The sequence below is a fragment of the Somniosus microcephalus genome, chromosome 19 (genome assembly GCF_052327205.1).
Source record: "Somniosus microcephalus isolate GS21.2 chromosome 19, FLI_Smic_1.0, whole genome shotgun sequence".
NCBI classification, from domain to species: domain Eukaryota; kingdom Metazoa; phylum Chordata; class Chondrichthyes; order Squaliformes; family Somniosidae; genus Somniosus; species Somniosus microcephalus.
The window spans coordinates 36,840,526-36,864,436 of record NC_141005.1 but is presented as its reverse complement, the minus strand read 5'-3'; the positions used below and the strand labels follow the sequence as shown (position 1 = coordinate 36,864,436).

Here is a 23,911-nt window from a genome sequence, read left to right as displayed (position 1 = left end):
GCGGTTGTTATCCAGTTATTTCCAGTTCTGATGAAGGGCCCCAGACCTGAAACGTTAACTCTGTTTCTCTCTCCACGAATGCTGCCTGGCCTGCTGAGTATTTCCAGCATTTTCTGTTGTTATTTCAGATTTTCAGCATCCGCAGTATTTTGCTATTGTAGAAACATAGAAACATAGAAGATAGGAGCAGGAGTAGGCCATTCGGCCCCTCGAGCCTGCTCCGCCATTCAATGAGATCATGGCTGATCATCCAAATTCAGTACCCTGTCCCTGCCTTCTCCCCATATCCCTTGATCCCTTTAGCCTTAAGAAATATATCCAACTCCTTCTTGAATATATTTAATGAACTGGCCTCCACCGCCCTCTGTGGCAGAGAATTCCACAGGTTCACCACTCTCTGGGTGAAGAAATTCCTCCTCATCTCAGTCCTAAATGGCTTACCCCTTATCCTTAGACTATGACCCCTGGTTCTGGACTCCCCGGCCATCGGAAACATCCTTCCTGCATCTAGTCTGTCCAGGCCTGACAGAATTTTATAGGTTTCGATGAGATACCCTCTCAATCTTCTAAACTCCAGTGAATATGAGCCCAATCGACACAATCTCTCCTCATACGTCATTCCTGCCATCCCAGGTATCAGCCCGGTGAATCTTCGTTGCACTCCTTCCATGGCAAGAACGTCCTTCCTCAGATAAGGCGACCAAAACTGCACACAATACTCAAGGTGCGGTCTCACCAAGGCCCTGTACAATTGCAGCAAGACATCCTTGTTCCTGTACTCGAACCCTCTTGCTACGAAGGCCAACATACCATTTGCCTTCTTAACCGCCTGCTGCACCTGCATGCTTACCTTCAGCGACTGGTGCACAAGAACACCCAGGTCTCTTTGCATTTCCCCTTCTCCCAATCTATTGCCATTCAAGTAATAATCTGCCTTCCTGTTTTTGCCACCAAAGTGGATAACCTCACATTTATCCACATTATTATAGTGCATTTGCCATGTTTCTGCCCAATCACCCAACCTGTCCAAATCGTACTGGAGTTTCACGACATCCTCCTCACAGCTTACCCTCCCACCCAGCTTTGTGTCGTCTGCAAATTTGGAGATATTACATCCAATTCCCTCGTCCAGATCATCAGTGTATATTGTGAACAGCTGGGGTCCGAGGACCAATCCTTGCAGTACCCCACTAGTCACTGCCTGCCACTCGGAAAAAGACCCGTTTATTCCAACTCTTTGCTTTCTATTGTATTTATATATAGATTTTTTTTGGTTTTGATTGTAAATTCCAGACCCTAAGCAGATGGATAGTAAAGAGCTGCTCCCCATATTTCATGAAGCTGTTATTTCAAATAACTGTGGTACAATACCGCTTACAGCGGGTGCATTGGTGTTGACACGATTCGTCCACTATAAGCGGTGGACGGTAAAACATTAGCCCAGACACCCTCCAGAGGATTCAGAGTGTGAACTGTTCATTGGGTTTTGTACAAGGGGAGATTTTTAAATGATTAAACCACTAAAACAGTACAGCAGAGCCTCGCTGCCAGATCCAGGACGCTGGCATCCGTGGGCCCCACACGGGTTTTATTATTTCTACAGGCACAACTGGGCTAACTGTGACATCGCTCTGGTTTCTGCCCATACCTATTATCTATCTCACACACTATTAAACGAAAGCAGCCCCGAGCTTCAGTGCTTTGATCAATCACATCCCAATACTGATTGGGGATTTTTGAATGAATGACATCCGTCTTTCAATGTCATTTTAGAAAATGTAAAAAGGGCTTCTTTGCTGTGATAAAAGGAAAAACAGGAAGATTGTTACAACATCGGTAAGTACAGGGGTTTGAGGTGCTCGAAATAGCCGGCGGGCTTAATACGTTTTAAGCGGCACCATTGTAATTGAGTCCTATGATATTGACAAATGGTTAGCGCTATTTTCCCGACATAGGCAGCTGCTCTGTTAAGTGTGGAATGGTGTAAGTGGTGTGGACTGTATTTATTTGATATCTGCGCTCCTCAATTCTGCCCTCTTGAGCATCCCTGATTATAATCGCTCAGCCATTGGTGGCCGTACCTTCTGTTGCCTTGGCCCTAAGCTCTGGAATTCCGTGCCTAAACCTCTCTGCCTCGCTACCTCTCTTTCCTCTTTTAAGACGCTCCCTAAAACCTACCTCTTTGACCAAGCTTTTGGTCACCTGTCCTAATTTCTCCTGATGTGGCTCGGTGTCAAAATTTTTAAAAATCTTTTAATACTCCTGTGAAGCACCTTGGGACGTTTTACTGTGTTAAAGGCTGACGTAAGAAAACTACTGAGCGCTTGGTTTGAGTATAAAACAAGGCCTTAATCAACTGTTTCACAACCATGAGTTTCTAGTTACATCACTAGTTCCTGGTTACAAAAACGTCCTGAGCAAGCTGGGCCCACGCCCGAGTATTTATACTTTCCTTGGATGGCGCCACCAGCTGGCCGCCCAGTGTTATCTCATGAGTCTTTTCTACATGAATGGTAAGATTCATGACATTGATGCTATATAAATACAAGTTGTTGTTGTGGTATTTATTTATTTATCTACCTACAGTAGCTAAAGACAAAAACTATTTTCCTGGAAGGAATCAAAAACATTTACCTCACTGTCTCTGAGGCGGGGGTGGGGGGGGGGGGGGGCGGTTTACAAACTTCTTTCCAAATTCTTTTACTGGAAAGGTGAACTCCTGCCCCACTTCTATACCCCAACAAATCCCTCTCCCTTGCAACAGTACAACATCTGACTCACCGGGGCAACGTTTCCAGTATATATTTATATATAATCTTTGAGTTGGTAATGTTTTTGCATCACCGCCCCCCCCCCCCCCCCCCCCCCAGTTCATTGAAATCAAGGGGTAATGCTGTAATGGTAACACCTATTCTTCTTCGCTCCAGAGGAAGGTGTTCTCTCTCTCAGCTTGTTACAGCAAAGTTGAAATGCCTTCTCAGTATCTCCCCCTGGCCAGCCCCACTCCCGTCCGACATCTATCCCACACCTTTCTTCATGGCCTTGTCACTCAGTCTTCACCCTCACTCTGTGCCCCTCCACTTCCTCACCCCACCATTTAAAACTTTTACTGACCCAGTCCCCACTCCTTAGACCTTCAGATCCTGGTCTCCTATTCTGCCTAGCGCTACTTGCCTACCTCCTCAGCCACTCCCAAACTTCTTACTGATTTTTTTTGGCCCTAACTGCTAGAGAAATGGGGAGAAGGATTTGAGAAGAGATGAGAGACAGATCAGGAAGAAAATTATATCACAGAGAGCTGAATGGGTTGGGCGAGAAAGAGAGAGAGAGAGAGAGAGAGATTGGGCAAATAGAGCAATTTTGGGAGGAGTGGAGAGAGATTGGGTGAGAGAGTGAGGGACTGTGGGGGAGAGGGAGACAATGGGATGAGATCAGGGGAAAAAGATTGGCAAAGAGATTGAGCAAAGAGATTGAGCAAAGAGAGAATAGAGAAGGGAGGAAAAACCCTACGATCCCCTCCCCAATGATTACACATTCCCACATCCCATAAACCCGCTGCACTTCTCCCATACCACTTCCACATCCTGGGACCCCCTAGCCCTCATCCATTCCCTGCCATCACTCCCCTCTCCTGTCCAATTGCCCACACTCTACCACCCTTTTCTACTCCTACCCTGAGCACCCTTGCCTTCTCATTCTTTACACACACCATTCCCTCTTACTACCTTCTGCCCCAAGCACCCATACCACATCCCCACTCTCTCCTCCCGCCTCTTCCAGCTGAACCACAAAATACTGTTATAAGTTATAGCGTTCGATAAAAACAGGATTTCACATATTTCATCAAAGCAAATCAGTGGCTGTGCCACGACAGTATCCGTCACATGGCCTAACACCTCATTATTGTAAAGCAGCATGGCCTCGAATGATCACTGCACCAGAACGGGTCGGCCCAGTGCACACCCGATATTGGCCCTCGCTCTCATTTGAATGAGACCGGCGATCTGCAGGCGTTTGCTGGGCGTCCCCAGGCAGACTGCCGGTGAATCGGCATTGGATTTTGGGCCATTGTATCGCGATCGGGGTGAGGGGGGAGGTCGGAAAGGGGCAATCGGGGGTGGGGGTGATCGGGAGGTTGTGGGAGGTGATCGGAGGGGGGGCGGGGCAATCAGGACAGGGGGGAAGCGATCGGCAGGGAGGAGGAAGTGATCGCTAGGGAGGGGGCTGAACAATAATTGTACTAACTGTTGTTTTTTTATTTCTTTTTCCTCAGCATATCTGAAGCGTAGATATGGATTAATAAATGCTGGATCAGATAGCGATTCTCCAAGCACCCGGTCAGAATCAGCCAGTCCCGGCATTCAATACCAAGTATTCCACCATTACCAGGTTAAAAAGCCCAGGGTGGTGCTTGCTCCTGAGGAGAAAGAGGCCCTAAAGAAAGCCTATCAATTGGAGCCATACCCTTCCCAGCAGACCATCGAGGCCCTGGCCTCTCAACTGAACCGTAAGACAAACACAGTCATCAATTGGTTCCATAACTACAGGTTAGTACAGCAACGTTAATGGGCTTTTAAACACATTTCCGTCATCCATTTTTATATATTTGCAAAGGGAACCAAAATTTAAGATTTTGGCATTTTGTCACATTATGACTTAAGATTTTTATTTTGTTTATCAACTAAAATTTTTTATTTTGTCTAAGTTTGTTAGAAGTAAATTTTTAAAGTTTTAATTTTGTGAAAGCAGATACAGTTAATGCCTTGAAATGAATAGAATCATAAAATTTGGCCGCATTGTGTTGTCTAAACAGTTTGTAACTGTAAACACCGATCGTGTTTTTATGGTATTTTAATTGCATTCACTCCTGTTCACTGATACTCTCACTTCTGCAGGTCACGTGTTCGACGGGAAACGCTTGTCGAAGATCTCCAAGAGAATGACACGGACCAGGAGCCAACCAGTTATCGAGGGTATACAACCCACAATCATTCTCTTAGTGTTGGTCGACCACAGAGTTCTGACTCTGAGCCAGAAGACAAGAAAGTCATTTTTACTGAAATAAAGAGCAAGCTGCCAACTCCTCTGGCAGCACATGGGGAAGCCAACATGGAGATTAAACAGGAATTCCTTGATCATTGTGAAGAAGAGGATTATGACCATTGTGATACCTGTTGCATTGAAGATGACATAGGACGTGCCGCTGCACCTGTACACTTCCCTGGCACTGTAAAACGAGAGAGAGTAGGGGCAGGCTGTAACCATGAGACACATCCATTAAAGACTACCACAGTCCTGCATATCCAGAATCCTCAGTGCTTGATCATTGGTTCCTCTAACTATGACAAATTTCATGTTAATTCCTTGGACCTCATGTCACCGGACATCTCACCAAAGCCTGATGAGTATGTTTCTGTGCCAAAAGATACGGAAACCAATGGCCTGATCCCTGACCATTTCAAAGCGATCTCTGAACCTGCATGTGGTAGTCTGGAGGTAACTCTGAATTCTCCTTCTGCAGCCTCTTCTCCAGGCCTAATGTCAGTTTCTCCAGTCCCATCCTCCTCGGCTCCTATCTCTCCTTCAGTGCCTACCATTTCAAAGGGGCAGTGCTTGATTCCTGGCTCTGATGTGGTTGCTTTACAGTCAAACACAAAGCTAAATAAAAGTATCCAGAGACGGAACGCGAAGATGGCGAATCTGAACAACATAATTCATCGTCTTGAAAGGGCAGCCAATCGGGAAGAACCTACAGACTGGGAATTCTAATGAAAAGTTTTATTATGAGCAGTGACTAATTCATTATAAAACCATAGGACGCGACACTGAACTCTTCAAGAGTAGGAAGAATTTTAAATGTTTAATTTAAATTGAGACTTGGCAAAGCCAAAACTGCAGTAATTTTTGCAGATGACTTTGAATTTTATGAATTTACTCGTCAATTAATCTTACAGAATCGCATTTAGCATCTGAGGAAAAAATATTGACCACTATTTTAAACAAAAAAAAATTCAAACAACTTTTAGAAAAAAAATATTTATTTGTACATGTCTTATATTAAGGACTGATTGAAAACTCTTTGATGCTGTAGCAGTTTTCCTACTTGCCATTAGCTACAGAATGAAAATAACAAACATTGATTTTGTGCCACTAAACGCACACTTGAAGTCCTGTAGTTTGCCACAGGAAGAGATTAAAGACTATAGTCTAAAGCCATTAAACAGCACTATGATCCAGAAGGCTGACCAAATTTGCTAGCTTATGGATAGAAATTGTTTTCTTAATTTTGTCTTCAAGACAACTAATTCATATTACCAGAAGTGGACTCTGATATAGTCAAGAAGACTCTAAAAATAGGGACCTCAACACCATGAACTATGTACTTAGTTATTGGTCATGTGTTTTCAAACATTTGTAACACAGGGTGTTATGTGCAATTGTATATGTTGTAGAAACTTCTGCAATAGCCTTTCTTGAACAAGATGTAGCATGGTACGTGATTAACTCTTCACCCCCATTAGTCATTCACCTGCGGTGTTCTAAAGAATACCAAAAGCCTAATGAACAGAACTTTGCCTGACAAAAAACAAATAATTTTGGAGTTTACATTTTGTTTTTCTAATCAACTACGGAACTATGAATCAAATCAGAAAAGTGTAAGAGGCAGCTGACAAAATCTCTGGTTTTGAAGAAGAAATTCTACTTCCGGAATGGCCCTGGTCTGGTGTTCAGCAACAGCACATTGTTCTATGCGTGAGCATCTTCCATGACTAACAGCGCAGCTGGCCTCTTCAAATCAGTCTTGATTTTTATCCACATTTAAAGTTTTTTTTTGCCTTTTAAGATGTAGTTGATGTGATGACGTCAGTGTAATCTGATCTCATTACTGAAGGTTGATGTGGCTTTTGGCTCTTCAGGATTTCCTGTAAGCACTTGATTTTGTCCTGTACCAAATTTAAATCCTGTTTTGCTCAAGGCTACGGTAATGCACTTGATCATATTCAACTGACCCTTTTTATCCCTGTGTTCATCTTACCGTATCTTTTGTATTTGTAAAAAGAAAACTTGAAGGCTGATCTTTGTCTAGCCTTTGTAGTCTTTCTCTGCACTTGGCCCCTAAATACAGTATATTTCTGTTTGCAATGTGTAAGAGTTTTGACGTGCAGCTTGATTTATTCTCTGATGCCGTGTCCCAAATATGGTGCTTTATGTCACTGTATTTCGGATTAGTTGCCTAAAATACGACAGGTCTGCAACCGTCCACATAGTAGGACAACTAAAGAGATATTCAAAAGAAGACAAAACTGTATTGCAGTGACATTATTCCTTTCATGACATTGTTCGTAATTATTTGAATTTAAGCTGTTTTGGTCAGTGTGTTTTATGGTTATTTCCTTAAAAGGCAGCTGATTTTTTTTTTTCTCCTGGGAAGTATAGACAAAAGGAATAAGAAACCGCTAAAAAAAAAACTAAGTCAGAGCAATTAAAATTAGACACAAAGTGAGTACTGCAATCAAATAATTGACTTCATCATTTAGATTTAGTACCCTTTTAAGGTTGAGATACTACAGTTTATTTGATCTGATTCTAAAGTATACAGTTTGTTTTATGCATTATGCATGCAGGTATACCCTGCAGATCAATCTCAAAATGGCAACTGTATTAAACCAATTGTCATAAAAATTCTGTGCAACTGTTCCTGAATTAAAGATGTGCAGTTTTTAATGTGACAGTTGAGTCAATACAGTCAACATTTAACAATCAATCTATTGGACACGTTCAGCAGGAAAGGCTGTCTTCACAGAATACTGTTTGAGGCAAGAAAATATGAACATCCAGGCAAATTTCACTCTTCAAATCCATACCTTGAAGTTGCTTAATGCTGGAAATCAATTTCTCTTTAAACATCCTCAATTTGGAGTTGTGTCTGTACACTGTTCAGCTGGAAAGATGAGACTTCAATTAAATTTATCTCTGTCGTAGTCTGTAATTCATTTGTTATTCACCTGTCAGCAAAATGCAGGTGTTCCTCCTATTCAGCAAAGGTCTAGAAGGTCCCAACACTTTAATTCTTGAAGATTTGAAACTCTCAGCAGTCAGCATTATTACAATCCAGTGACCAGTAAGTACGACTGGGCCATATTCTAGTGAATAATGCTTCTAGCTGTGGATAATAGGTTTAAATAAGTCCTGTAATTGGTTGTTTATTTGGTTACTTGCTTGCTCTTCCTCTTCTAATTCATTCATTTTAACTGGGGTAATTCTTAGTTTTTTAATGCTGGTTTTATTGGTATTCATTGTTATTTGCTCTGAATGACGGGGTGAAATCCAGTTTACATATCCAAAACATGATCATTGCTTAAAAATACAAAATTCATGAATTTAACTTTTGTCAGTGTGATAGCAGCACCCTGGGGCTTGCTCCGAAGCGATGTGTCTCAGTAATGGACACAAATTCCCTACTGCAATTCCCCACATGAAGTTCCCAATCTCAGTCTTGCCATGAGGGATGGGGAACCCAAGAGGGGGAAATATCAAATGAAGAGTCTGAAGCAATCTAAAGGGGGAAAAGAAACAACATAGCATTAAAATTGGCCGGGAGGGGGGCGGGGGGGAGTAGAGAGAATTCAAAGTATTTTTTCCAATTGCTATTTTTAAAATAAAATAAACTGTTCAGTGCCCCAACCATGTAGAATGATACAACACAGAAGGAGGCCATTCAGCCCATCGTGCCTGTGCCGGCTCTTTGAAAGAGCTATCCAACTAGTCCCACTCCCCCACCGTTTCCCCATAGCCCTGCAATTTTTACTTTTTCAAGTATATATCAAATATCCATTTGAAAGTTACGGTTGAATCTGCTTCCACCACCCGTTCAGGCAGTGCATTCCAGATCATCACAACTCACTGTGTTTAAAAAAAACTCTCATCTCGCCTCTGGTTCTTCTGCCTGTTATCGTAAATCTGTCACCTCTGGTTACCAACCCACTTGGCAGTGGAAACGGTTTCTCCTTATTTGCTCTATCAAAACCCCTCATCATTTTGAACACCTCCATTGGATATTCCCTTAACCTTCTCTGCTTTAAGGAGAACAAGCCCTGCTTCTCCAGTCTTTCCTCATAACTAATATCCCTCCTACCTGGTGCCATTCTGGAAAATCTCCTCTGTACCTTCTGCAAGGCCTTTACAACCTTTCTAAAGAGTGGTGCCTCTTAACTATAACCTCGGAAGAGTGTCTATTACTAGAGAAATTGTCAATTTGTTCCTAATTGTGGGTACTTTTCTGCTGTGTGCTTGCATCCATTAGGAACTACGTTCAAGCTCATTTCACTTTGGATCATTATTAAATTAATTACGTTCTATCAAACCCCAGCACCCAGATGTGAAAGGATGGTGTTTAAAAGCTACTATGCCAGTATGTTCACCCCATGAAGCAATTTTATGTGATACTAAGGTTGAATGTATCCTATAACAGTTAAATATTTTATAGAGGTTTATTTTAAAATTAATTTAAATGAGCAATATTCTTTAATGCTGATGCCACAAGAGGGTACTTTTTCATTTTTTTTTAAAAGATGAAGTATTTTACTTCGCATATTACTGATGTTGGAATAGCAATATTAGCAATTCTACTGCCATCACTAATTAAGAAACACTGTTCCATTGGAACCTATTATATGGAGCAGTGTAATATGTTTTAAATTAATTAATTCATTTCACTTTTAGAAAATAAGTTAACCTTGCAAGGTAATTTCCAAGAGAACATTAATGCACATAAGCACACATTAAAAAAATTACCCCATAGCCACCACAGCATGAATGAGGTAATCATTGTTTCTGAATTGGAGTGGAACTGGGGGGAGGGAGATGCAAGTTCTGGAAATCTGAAATCAAAGAGAAAGATACAAGATTAGATGTCCTAACTCAATCCCAAAAGGCAAGTTGATTGCACAGTCCTACCATGACAAAAAAAAATTGCATTCCAAATCAAGGGGCTTACAATTTTTAATTCCCCTAGTTACTCACACTTGGATGTTACTCGGGATTATTTATTCATTTACTTAGTGAATACCTCAGGATATGGAAATTCTGCAGAGAGAAGATGAACCAGGTGCTTGTCCCCCCACCCCCGCCCTGCCATAAGCCTTAAACAAAGCAAGAAAACAATTGCTCTGTCTGAAGTACAGGAGGAAAGGACAGATGTTTCAATTCACACAAAAAAAGATGACTTTACAGGCAAAGAATTACATAGGATCTACAGCACAGAAACAAGCCATTCGGCCCAACCAGTCCATGCCAGTGTTTATGCTCAACGTGAGCCTCCTCCCATCCTTCCTCCTCTAACTCTATCAGCATAACTCTCTATTCCCTTCTCCTTCATGCTGATGTAGACTCCCCTTAAATGGATCTATACTATTCGCCTCAACCACTCCCTCTGGTAGCGAGTTCCAGATTCTCACCACCAAGTGCAATGAAATATGATGGAGGAAATAGCTGCAGCAGGAGTATTCAAACTACTGCCTGTGGACCAAACACAGCCTGTGAACCATGATAATCCAACTCATGAAGCCCAGACAACTCTGTTCTATTTGCTCTCCTGTTTCGTACCTGCTGGTTTGCCCGTCTCACAGTTAGAAGTAGCAGTTTTGCAGGTTCTAAAGGAGTTTCAGATGGTTAATGTCTCTGCTTTGGAGAACATGATATGGAATAAAGAACTGCTGTGAAATGACAAACACTAAAGTAGAACTGGATATAGATGTTATAAATTATGTTCTATTACAGATACAAGTTTGGTACTTCTCTTCCTGGCTCGCGTGTTAGCGGATATTGTTAACGGTTCTCTCTCCTCAGGTACTGTCTCCCTCTCCAAATCTGCCGTCCTCACCCCTCTCCTCAAAAAACTAACCCTTACCTTGACCCCTCTGTCCTTGTAAACTATCACCCATCTCCAACCTCCCTTTCCTCTCCAAAGTCCTTGAACATGTTGACACCTCCCAAATTCATGCTCACCTTTCCCAGAACTCTTTGTTTGAATCCCTCTAATCGGGCTGCTTCGGCCCCCACCATAGTACTGAAGCGGCTCTTACCAAGGTCACAAATAACATCCTAATTGACTGTGACAGTGGTAAACTAGCCCTCCTCGTCCTTCTCAACCTGGCTGCAGCCTTTGACACGATTGACCACACAATTCTGCTCCAACGTCAACCAGCTAGGTGGGACTGCACTCGTAGCCAGAGAATCACCTCCAATGACGTCTCTTCCCACTCCCGCACCATTACCTCTGGTGTCCCCCAAGGATCGATCCTTGGCCCCCTCCTATTTCCCATCTACATACTGTCCCTCGGTGACATCATCCAACGACACAGCATGAGTTTTCACATGTATGCTGACGATACCCAGCTCTACCTCCTCCACTTCGCTCGAACCCGCCACTGTCTCTGTACTGTCAGGCTACTTGTCCGACATCCAGCACCGGAGGAGCAGGAATTTCCTCCAATTAAACATTGGGAAGACCAAAGCCATTTTCTTCGTTCCCAGCCACAAACTCTGTTCCTTTACCGCTGATTCCATCCCTCTTCCTGGCGACTGTCTGAGGCCGACCCCATCTGTTCACAACCTTGGTGTTATATTTGATCACGAGTTGAGCTTCCGACCTCATATCCGTGCCATCACTAAGACCGCCCATTTCCATCTCCGTAACGTCGCTCGTCTCCGCCTTTGCCTCAACTTAGCCGCTGCTGAAACCCTTGTCTGTGCCTTTGTTACCTTTAGACTTGACTATTCCAACACACTCCTTGCTGGCCTCCCACATTCTACCCTACGTAAACCTAAGGTCATCCAAAACTCGGCCACCCGTGTCCTAACTCGCACCAAGTCCCGCTCACCCATCTCCTTTGTGCTCGCTGACCTACATTGGCTCCCGGTTAAGCAACGTCTCAGTTTTAAAATTCTCATCCTTGTTTACAAATCCCTTCATGGCCTCGCCCTTTCCTATCTCTGTAATCTGCTCCAGCCCTACAATCCCCCGAGATCTCTACGCTCTACCAATTCTGGCCTCTTGAACATCCCCGATTTTAATCGCTCCACCATTGGTGGCTGTGCTTTCCACTGCCTAGGCCATGAGCTCTGGAATTCCCTCCCTAAACCTCGCCACTTCTCTACATCTCTTTCCTCCTTTAAGATGCTCCTTAAAGCCTGCCTCTTTGACCAAGCCTACCCTAACATCTTATATGGCTCAGTGTTTTGAAGTGCCTTGGGACATTTTATTATGTTAAAGACGTTATATAAATGTAAGTTGTTGTAGGTACATATTAGGGAACAAACCTGGTACCTTCCTGGTCTGTATGTTTCCGTTCCATATTGAGCAGTACATATGGTAGGGGTGGAGTTCTGAAATTAAAACTCGATTGTCTTTTAGTGTATCAGAAACCTAACGTAATGTGAATCTATCAGACAAGGACAAGCAGGCATCTTAAGTTTTAAAATGTTTGAAATGTTATTAGTCAGGATGTATAGCACCTAACTCAATTACAATTCATTCAATTACTTTAAAAATGATTTAACTTTTCTCCTATTGTTTTTAATATAGCTTCATCGATACATTTTGCCTTTTTGAGTCTAGAACCAATTCAGCACAAGAGACCAGATAGTCCATTGAACCTGTTCCAAATTGCATCCATCTATTTCTGGGGTTGTATTTTGATGGACTATCTTGTCATCTTGCTGCAGCATCAAACATGTTAATTATTTTTAAAATTTTATTTTTTCCCCCTTTCCCATGCTGGCTATCCTGATTACTTTTCTGGGTATGGCTGCCAGTTTGTACCAAATTGCGTATAGTTTTGTCCTGTGCACTCATGCCATCTGAAAAATGGGTTGAGACTGCCCTAAACCTGTTCCTGTAAGGCTTAACTTTGAGCCAGTAACGGCAGCAGACTTTCCATCTCGTCAGTCTGGGCTGGATTCGAACATGTGGTAGAGGTTAAAGGACAATGTTTGAATTCACAGCACCATCCAATTCCACCCTCCATTTTATTTTTGACAGATTTTGTGTTCACTCTGCTTGCTGCTATTTTATTCCATGATTTATGAATCTAGGTGAAGAATTAAACATTATGCCAGATGTAACTGGTGTATAGTCGTGGTTGCTTGCTTTTAGCAGTAAGTTCCACATAAAGGAATTCTCAGCCTCTCTATCGTGGCAATTATTTTTTTATAATTATTAGCTTCTTTTATCCTCCCATTCTGTTGTAGTTTATCCTTTTCTTTTCAGTCAATCTGCAGCATGCATGATTGCCCAGCCAGTTGGATGACCTGTTCTCAAGCCTCTGCTAATTTGGGTCTGTAACCTGCTACCAGAAGACTACCTTTTTATTTTTCTTCTTTCCCTCTGATAGCCTTCTAGCTACAGCTTGAGCTCTTTGGACTCTCAACTGGGAAGCACAAGTTTAAATCCCCATCTTTTCAAAAGGACAGTTACCCAGATTTTCTCGGCTCTACCAGGTTATCTATGGTGCGAACGTAAACCAGCTCAGGGAGGGATTATGCACTTTGCTGCAGTTAAATTGTACCTCAGGTTGGGTTAACCAAAAGCATCATTGATGGCATCTATGCAAAGGTCCACGGCTTGACTGAAGATGATTTATGGATGAGGTGAAAGAGGGAAGAGAAAATAAGACAAGAAGAAAGACATGCCATATAGAATAGCATGCAGCCATTAACTGTTCCCTGACGTAAGAAAACTACTAGGCACTTGGTCTAAGTATTAACAAGGCTTTAATCAACTGTTTTTCAACATGGAGATCTAGTTGTGTCCTTCACTAGTTCCTGTTAAAGAATGTCCTGCACAAGCTGGGCCCATGCCCGAGTATTTATACTCTCCCTGGACAGCGCCACCAGCAGGCTGCCCAGTATCATTTCATAAGTCATTTTCACATGAATGACAAGATTCATGTCATTCCCCATGTTAATATATTTTGTAAGTGTATTGCTGATGCAAAGTCCTAAATAGGGGAAAAAATTTGGGAGCTGGTCCAGTCCATGTGGTGTGTGTCATTTCATTTCAAATTAAACATAATGGAGCATGTAAAAATCAAAACACTCGTACAAAATCAAAATATACTAAGCATCTGTTCACTGTTGACATGATAAGGACTCACTTAACTTGCCAACCTTTGTCATCAGAAATTTGCTGTAATATTCAGTAAGTTGAAAGGAGCAAATATGTGTTGCCTGTGGCCAGCTTAAAAGTGTTTTTAAAGTATTTTTAATCTTTAATTTTTAGCATGCTTATTTGCCTTCCTCAGATACTCTTAAACTCAATAGCATGGAAGTGGGCATAAAATAACAAATTATACACCGGGGTTTGCGTGTGTTGTAAAATTAGAAGTTCGGGGGACCAATTGTGGGAAATTTTCTTGTGAATTCACTGATCTCAGCCCCCAAGATTCCTTGTGGCAAATACTGAAGGAAAATGTTTCCCAGCATCTATTTGAGATGAGCACAGGATTTTAAATGCAGACGAGTTAACAGAGATGGAATGTAACAGGAAAGCTTCTGTACGGAATTAGCCTCAGACAGTCAGGGACCAGTTTGCTGAGGCTTTCTATGGGGGCCTATATAATTTAAAAATATCACTAAAGTCCCTCCCCGTGTTAAGTAGAAAATGCAATAATAAAAAATGTTAAAAATGCTTGTAGATCTCCAGTGGCAATAGTTATAGTTAATCTGGGACTTGTCGTACAGTTTCTAATGTTGACTGCTGCAGACCTCAAAGATTGGACACCGTGCACAACAGTATTCGACCTTTCTGCTTTTTCCCTGTAGTTCAACATGGATATGGAGGAAGAAATCACTCCGATAAGCAATTTTAAATCCCTGACATATTAATTAGCGATGGGCTTTTGCACTGATTTAAATGACCATACTTGCCACAACCTCCATTATTTACTGCTTAATTGCTTTTTCTGCATAAATAGACAAGAGTGGATGATGTTTAGGGGACAGCAAACACTGTCCCCAACGTTTCGCCCTTTACAAGCAGCTTTACCTAAACATAGCGAGATTTATACTGCTTCTGTCAGATGATCAACAGCAACAACAACAACTTGTATTTATACAGCGCCTTTAACGTAGTAAAACGTCCCACGGCGCTGCACAGGAGTATTTTAAGACAAAAAAATTGACACCAATCCACAAGGATAAATTAGGGCAGGTAACCAAAAGCTTGGTCAAAGAGGTAGGTTTTAAGGAGCGTCTTAAAGAAAGAGAGGTAGCGAGGCGGACAGGCTTAGGCAGGGAATTCCAGAGCTTAGGGCCTAGGCAACAGAAGGCACGGCCACCAAAGGTTGAGCGATTATAATCCGGGATTCTCAAGAGGGCAGAATTAGAGGAGCACAGATATCTCGGGGGGGGGGTTGTGGGGCTGAAGGAGATTACAGAGATAGGAAGGGGCGAGGCCATGGAGGGATTTGAAAACAAGGATGAGAATTTGAAATCGAGGCGCTGCTTAACTGGGAGCCAATGTAGGTCAGCGAGCACAAGGGGTGATGGGTGAACAGGACTTGGTGCGAGTTAGGACACGGGTGGCCGAGTTTTGGATGACCTTAAGTTTATGTAGGGTGGAATGTGGGAGGCTAGCCAGGAGTGCGTTGGAATAGTCAAGTCTAGAGGTAACAAAGGCATGGATAAGGGTTTCAGCAGCAGATGAGGTGAGGCAAGGGCGGAGACGGGCGATGTTACAGAGGTGGAAGTAGGCGGTCTTTGTTATGTTGATACCAGTATCATTGCTATTTTGCTGGTATTATAATTAAGTTAGACTATTGGTCTACAACATTTGTAGTACAGAGATGATCATTACCTGCTTGAGGAAGTACTGTGAAGAAACCTTGTCACTTGGTAAGATAGTCCATGTTCCACAATATAGTATCCGTATAACGAGAGACAGTTGGTTCACCAAATCTCTCAAAACTTGCCCAGAAAGCCATTGAGTCCTGAAGTTTTACCCACCTGTATAAGAGGGAGTGTGCCCAAGTTTATCCTGGGATGGAAATGTTAGCATTGGTTGAGTCAAAGTCAGTTCAGAGACTATAATTTCTACACTACTGCCTTTATATTTTAATTAGTAGAAGTATTAAAAAATTACAATTTCAGTCTAAGTTTATTTTGCTTTTTAAAAATGTATTATCAGGATGCGGGTAGTGGGGGGGCGGGGGGGAACCATATTTGTTGCCCGTCCCTATTTGCCCTAATGTGGTGGTTGGCCTTCTACTTGAACCACTGTAGTCCTTGCCATTATGGTGATCCCACAATCGTGTTTGATGGGGAATTCCATGATTTTGACCCAGCAATGATAAAGGATGGATGATGTATGTCCAAGTCACAATTGTGTGTGACTTGGAGGGGAACTTGGAAATGATGGTATTCCCGTGACAGTGCTGCTGTTGTCCTCCTTGGTGGTAGAGATTGCAAGGGGGAGGGAGGTGCTGTTGAAGTAACATTGGTGAGTTACTGCAGTGCATCCTATAGATTGTATATTCTGCAGTCATAGTGTAGGAGTAGATATTGAGTCCAGTGACAGGCGCACCAGTCAAGTGGACTGCTTTGTGCTGGGTGACTGTTGTTGCAGCGGCACCCATTCAAACTAGTGGTGAGTATTCCATCAAACTCCTGACTTGAGGCTTGTAGAATGATGGAGGGGGTTTGAGAGGTCAGGAGGTGAGCCTACCATCGCAGAGTACCCAGCCTCTGCCCTGCTTTTGTAGCCACATTATTGATATGGCTGGTCCAGTTCAGCTTCTATTCAATGGTGATCCCCATGTTGATGGTGGGGGACTCAGCAGTGGTAGTGCTTTTGAAGGTCAAGGAGGGGTGACTGGCTTCCTCTTATTCAGGATGGTCATTATGTGACGTGAATGTTACCTGCCACTTGTTAGCCCATGTTTCAATGTTATTCAGGTCCTGTTGCAGGCTGGCATAGGCTGCTTCATTATCAGAGGAAGTGTGAATCTAGGTGAATGCTATGGAATCATCAGCAAACAGCCCCACTCCTGACATTATAAAGGGAAGATCGTTCATGAAACATCTTTAAGATGGTTGAGCTGAGAATGCGGAACTTCTGCAGTGATGTCCTGGAGCCGTGATGACTGACCTCTGACATCCGCAACCATCTTCCTTTGCATCAGGTATACCTCCAGCCATTGGAGGGTTTCCCTTTCACCCCCATTGACCAGTTTTGCTAGGGCACCTTGGTGCCATACTTGTTTTAATGCTGCCTTGATGTCATGGGCTGTTACTTTCAGCTCTCCTCTGGCATTCAGCTCTTGTGTCCATGTTTAGATCAAGGCTGTAATGAGGTCTGGAGCTGAGTGATTCTGGCGGAATCTGAGCTGAGCATTGTTAAGTAGATTATCGGTAAGTAGGTGTAGCTTGAAGGCACTACTGATGACTCCTTCCATCATTTTACTGATGATTGGGATGAGGCTGAGAGGGCAGCAATTGATTGGGTTGGGTTTTCCCTGTTTTTTGTGGATAAGACGTACTTGGGCAATCTTCCACATTGTCAGGTAGATGCCAGTATCATAACTGTACTGGAACAGCTTGGCTAGGGGAGAGGCTAGCTCTGGTGCACAGGTTTTTAGCACTACTGTCTGAATGTTGTCAGGGCCCATAACCTATGCTGTGTCCAGTGCACTCAGCTGCTTCTTAATGTCATGTGAAGTGAACCAAATTGGCTGGACACTGGTATCTATGACGATAGGGACCTTGGAAGGAGAGCTAGTAGGATCGTCCACTTGTCACTTTTGGCTGAAGATGCTTTCAAACACTTCAGCCTTGTCTCTTGCATTCGCTTGCTGGCCTCCACCATGGTTGAGGATAAGGATGTGCATGGAGCATCCTGCTCCTGTCAGTTACCCGGTTGTCCACCACCATTCTCAATTAGATGTGGTTGGGCTACAGAGCTGTTCTCTGATCTGTTGGTTGTTGTACCGCTCAATTCTGTCTATAACCTGGGGTAGATTTACTATCTTTCAATTCAATTCAATTTTATTTGTCATATATGCAGCAAACGTGTGTACTGCACAATGAAATGTTGATTTTTACAAGTCCTCCCAACATTGGAATAAATATGGCATAGCAATGATAAAAATACTAACAGAAATACAGTAATAATAAATAAAAACAATAATAAATAATAAATTATTCGTTCATGAGTCTTATGGCCTGGGGGTAGAAGCTGTTTCGAAACCTGCTGGTATGAGACCATATGCTTCGGTATCTCTTACCAGACGGGAGCAGGGCGAAGAGGTTGTGGCTGGGGTGGCTCGCGTCTTTGATGATTCTCAGGGCCTTCCCCCGGCACCTCGCGGGGTAGATATCCTGCACAGCAGGTAGTTTAATTCCTATAGTATGTTGTGCAGCTTTCACCACCATCTGTAGAGCCTTGTGGTCTATGGCAGTGCAGTTGCCATACCAGGTAGTGATGCAGCCGGACAGGATACTCTCGATGGTGCACCGGTAGAAGTTGGTGAGAATCTAGGGGGCCATTCCAAATTTCTTCAGTCTACAGAGGAAGAACAGGCGCTGGCATGCCTTCTTGGTTACAACGTCGATGTGATGGGACCACGTTAAGTCCTCCGTAATGAATAGGTTCATACATCATTCTAAGGTAAGTCTGGTGCTGCCCCTGCCATGCTCTTCTACACTCGGCACTGAACCAGAGTTGGTCTCCTGGCTTGATGGTAATCCATGTTACAAATTGTGGTAGTGTCCAATTCTGCAGCTGCTGATGGCCCACAGCTCCATCTTTACATCTAATTAGGAGAATTTCTCCAGCTATCATGTATGCAAGCAGCTAGCCTGGTTTGTTTATCCTGCTCATATAGAATATCAAAAAACATTAATCAGGTCAGCCGTTCTGCCTGGAAGCATTTATTTCCCCTACGTATTTGTTAATGCTGTTCTCATTCTCCTTGGAACCTGCGGTTTCTGAGCTCTACTTGCTGTTAATATTCTCTGATGCTTGTCTAAAACCACAGATTATACGGTGTGGCCTCTCAGTACTGTCTTAGCATTCCCACAATGTAACCGTTCACAGTTCCAAAGTGTAGGGGGTGGGGTAGTGAAGGGCATGCAGAAATGTTTGATGCTTGGAATATGATCTGATATGGTAATTGGCCCAGTGCAGCAGCTCAACACTTCAGCTAATTGAGAAAGTTATCAATGCAGACGTGTGTGTGATGTGGATTAGAATAAAATGTAAATTTGCTATCTCTCAGATGACATTTTCCTCCACACATCAGACAAGCCCAATTCTCTGCAATGCTGTGAGATGACATTGGCTCCTCTGGATGCCTGACACTTGCTGCTTTGTAGTTTATCTGTTAATGGTTTGAATGCACAATTAAAGTCTAGCCTCCTTCCCACTATTATACAGCCATCCACATTGTTGCCTTGGAATATACACATAAATATCTGCAAAGTAACTTTTGGAGGATATTAATTGGTAGTTTACTTAAACAAAATTAAATTGTTTGCTGTAAGGATACCATTTATTAAGCAGTTTTCAGGATCAATTAAGTTTTCCAGTGTGAATGGGTAACCATTTCTCGGAGGATTGGGCCCTGTTGCACCCTGAAGGTAGCAATTCTGCCCAACCATCAATAGCAGTGCTGACTTCACCTTCAAGTGTGGGGTCAACTCATTTAAATAATGATTGGCATTGGCTGAACACAGCTCCCGTGTGTAACAGGAGCGCTGCACGGAGGGAAAATGGCAATTACGGGTGCAACCTTTAAAAAGCCGAGAGTGGCTGAAGGTTGCAGCAGCAGGTGAAATAGTGAATGTTTTGCTGGACTGAGGTAACTGTTCGGTGTGCGTAGTAGATGGCTGCAGGGAGACTTTATGACATTTATAAAACATGTCTTCAACTGGAAGACTTAGAAAAACACCTAAAGCAGGAAATTGGAAAGAAGCAGAAAAGAAGAGCAGAACATTTCAATCAGACCAAACTTCAGACCCTCCTTCATGACATGCAGCATAGGAGAGAAAGGCTCCTGTGGGATGATACCTCCGAAAGGTGCCTCGTCCCTTGAGGAGGGAAGAGGCAGTGACCTCTTTCACCTCCAAAACTTCCGACCAGTACCAGAAAAAGTTCAATGATCTAGCGAGAATACGCAAGGTAATAGGTTGGCTGCTGTCCCTTTTCTCCCTTGGGGCATCAAAAGTTGCAGAAATAACCCTCACACTGCAGTCTGGTTAAGGGGTTTGCTAACTCTGGATCTTAAAAGCTTAAAACACCTTCCCCATTTTTTAATAGGGTGATTGTAGTGTATGTACCTTTAAGAGAGAACTACTTTTACAGCTCCTGTATACTGTAGTACCGGCAGTGACCACACCTGCATATAAGCCTTGAGCAGGCATCTGTACTGTTAGTCTTTAGACTACCCTCCTCCAGTAAACACCTGTTGATTGTTAATCTACAGCCTCCGTCTAGTTATTGAAGAACACCATACCTTAAGATTTACGGATTCAACAGTGGCGATGAGGTCGATTCGAATCTACCTGCAACTCTGCATTTCCTTCCAAGGATTCACTCCGGGAGGACGGTGGAAGACAGTCGAGGCCAGAAGCACGGGCGTCGACCACGAGCAACCGCCCAGTCATCCGGCAGAAAGTGTGAACATCGCAGGGGAGGCTGTTGAGAGCTGGGCTTGGTTCTCCAGCCACGACGATCCAGCAACAGACTGGCAACAGGTACAGCGCAGACCCTTCCCGGACAGCGGCGGCTGGAGCTGACCGACGGCACAGAAAAGGCCGAGCAGCGTCGACGGGGTAAGAGAGAGGGTAGAGCGCACAGGGCGCAGCCGGGGGTTGAAGACCGAGCGGCGTTGACGGAAAACAAAAAGAGAGAGAGGGTAAAGCACAGCCGGGGTTCAGGACCGAGCGGCGGCAACGAGAGAGGCACAGGAGAACGCGCAGAGCGCAGCCAGGGCTCAAGGGCGGAGCAGCGTCCGCGGGGAAAGAAAGGGAGCGCGGGAGACGCCATTTGAGCCACGGAGAAGAAGGGAGAGCACGCCATTTGAGCCGGGGAGAAGAAGGGAGAGCGCGGGAGACGCCATTTTTGAAGCCACAGCGGAGAAGAAGGGCGAGCGCGGGAAGAAAGGAAAGCGCGGGAGATGCCATTTTGAGCCAGCGGAGAAGAAGGGAGAGCGTGGGAGACGCCATTTTAGAAAGTCTAACCACACCCAGGGATGCCGAAGAGTGGCAGTGTCACTGCGTTCGACAATGAAGTCGAAGATTGGGCGACATATGTAGAATGCATTGAGGTGTACTGCAAGGCGAATGAAGCGCCAGATGCCAGGAGAGCACTGGTTTTGTTGAATTCCATGGGTGCCAAAACATATGGCTTACTGCGAAACCTAATAACCCCAGAGAAGCCAGTGGATAAGGATTTCAAAAGCACAGTGGAAATCCTACAGGACCACTTAAACCCCACACCGCTGCTGATAGCAGAAAGATTTAAGTTCCACAAAAGGAACCAGCAGAAAGACGAAAGTAATGCTGAGTATTTAACGGAACTGTGCAAGCTATCGAAACACTGCCAGTTTGGAATGGGACTAGCAGATACGTTAAGGGACAAGTTTGTGTGTGGGCTTCAAAATGAAGGAACCCAGAAACGGCTTCTATCAGAAAAGGATCTTACGCTGGACAAGGCTTTCAGCATGGCAGTATCACACGAAGCAGCCGCACGGGGCGCTGCAGAGATACAACGGAGACCGCAAGAATATGGCACCAATGAAATGTCATATGGAGCAGGGAAGTGTTATCACTGCGGCAGAACAACACACGACCAGAAGGATTGTTGGTTCAAAGACCAAGTGTGCAGACAGTGTGGAAAAGCAGGACACATAGCAAGAGTCTGCAGGTCAGGGAAGAAAACCAGCAGCAAGAAATCTCCACAGGAGAAATACAAAAAGGCACATAAGGTGATGGACAGTAGTTCAGACGAACAGAAAAGTGATACAGACTCCGGAAGCAAGGAGCTGGGTTGTCTGAAACTACATAATGTAATCAAAATGGAGGATCACCAGACTACCTGGGTCATGCTCAAGATAGACGGAGTCCAAGTGAAAATGGACACAGGATCAGCCCTAACAGTCATAAACCGAAGGGACTACAAGCAGCTATTCTCACATATACCCTTGAAAGCTACAGAGATTGTCTTGAAGACATACACGGGGCAAAAAGTCTACCCCAAAGGAAAAATTAGGGTAAACGTGATATACAAAGGCCAGGAAATACCAAAAATGGACCAATATGTATTGCCAGATGGAGGACCACCACTACTAGGACGTGAATGGATCCGGAAGATACAATTAGATTGGCATTCCATACAGGCACTGAAGGTTGAGGCCAAAAAGGATGACGACGTCACACCTGGACGACTGTCAAAAATGCTAACTGACGCACAAGAAGTGTTCCAGGAGGGACTCGGAACACTAAAAGGCATAACAGCGATGATTAAAATAGAGGAAAAGGCAAGCACAAAGTTTTTTAAGGCCAGACCGGTGCCTTATGCGATCCGACCAGCCATCAAAGCAGAGCTGGAAGGTTTGGAACGTTCAGGAGTACTGTCCAAAGTGGACTGGAGCGAGTGGGCTACACCCATCGTTCCTGTGATGAAGAGGTCATTGAGTAATACGCCTGGGGAACCAAAGAAGGTCCGCATCTGTGGGGATTTTAAGGTGACAGTGAACCCAGTCCTTCACACGGTACAATATCCGCTTCCACGGATTGAAGATATTTTCGCCTCGCTATCTGGAGGTAAACGCTTCACTAAGATTAATCTGGCCCAGGCGTACCTGCAAATGGAGGTAGAAGAAGCTTCGAAACAATACCTCACGATCAACACTCACAAAGGTCTCTACCAATACAACCGGCTGGTGTTCGGGGTAGCATCGGCTCCGGCTATTTGGCAAAGGGCAATGGATCAAGTCCTGCAAGGGATTTCAGGGACCCAGTGTTATTTGGACGACATCCTGGTCACGGGTGAAAATGACAGTGATCACCTCGCCAACCTGGAGAAGGTGCTCACTAGATTAAAGGAATATGGGCTACGAGCTAATCGCCACAAGTGCGAGTTTTTCCAGAAGCAGATCTCGTATTGTGGCCACGTTATTGATGAAGAGGGATTACATAAGTCCCCTGAAAAGATTGAGGCAGTAGGCAAGGCTCCAGCACCAGAAAATGTGTCACAACTGAGGTCGTTCCTCGGGCTGGTGAACTACTACCATAAGTTCTTACCAAATTTGTCTACAGTATTATACCCACTGAACATCCTACTGCAACAGGGGGTACCATGGAAGTGGAATGACGAATGTAAACGAGCTTTCCAGAAGTGCAAAGAATTGATCACATCAAAAGAGGTGTTGGCCCATTTCAACCCAGCACTACCAATTCGGTTGGCGTGTGATGCATCACCCTATGGTATTGGAGCGGTGCTGTCGCACAAATTCCCAGACAGGTTGGAGAGGCCAGTAGCCTTTGCGTCTCCGTCACTAACCTCAGCCGAGCGCAACTACGCCCAGATTGACAGCGAGGCCCTCAGCCTAGTATGGGGAGTAAAAAAATTCAACCACTATCTGCATAGGCAGAAGTTCACCTTGCCGACTGACGACCAACCACTTGTCTCCATCTTTAATCCAAAGAAGGGCGTTCCGGTGATGACTACACAACGGCTACAAAGATGGTCCCTTTTTCTAGGGGCGAACCAATATGAAATAGAGTATAAGGGCACGAAACAGCATGGAAACGCTGATGGGCTATCACGCCTGCCACTGCCTACTGTGGACGAAGCACCAGCAGTGGACCCTATCGAAATATTTTATTCGTCGATAATTGAACGCTTGCCAGT

General features: G+C 44.0%; 1 protein-coding gene across 2 annotated transcripts in view; it reads left to right on the top strand.

Moving 5' to 3' along the window:
• cux2b (cut-like homeobox 2b) overlaps positions 1–7,982 on the top strand; it is a 328,835-nt gene extending 320,853 nt beyond the window's left edge. For both annotated transcript variants that reach the window (XM_085961568.1, XM_085961567.1), the window contains 2 exons: positions 4,274–4,547; positions 4,896–7,982. In XM_085961568.1, coding sequence (XP_085817694.1) covers positions 4,274–4,547; positions 4,896–5,769 — 1,148 coding nt within the window. In that variant the 3' untranslated portion in view covers positions 5,770–7,982. The remainder of the gene's footprint in view (positions 1–4,273; positions 4,548–4,895) is intronic.
• The last annotated feature ends 15,929 nt before the right edge of the window (positions 7,983–23,911 follow it).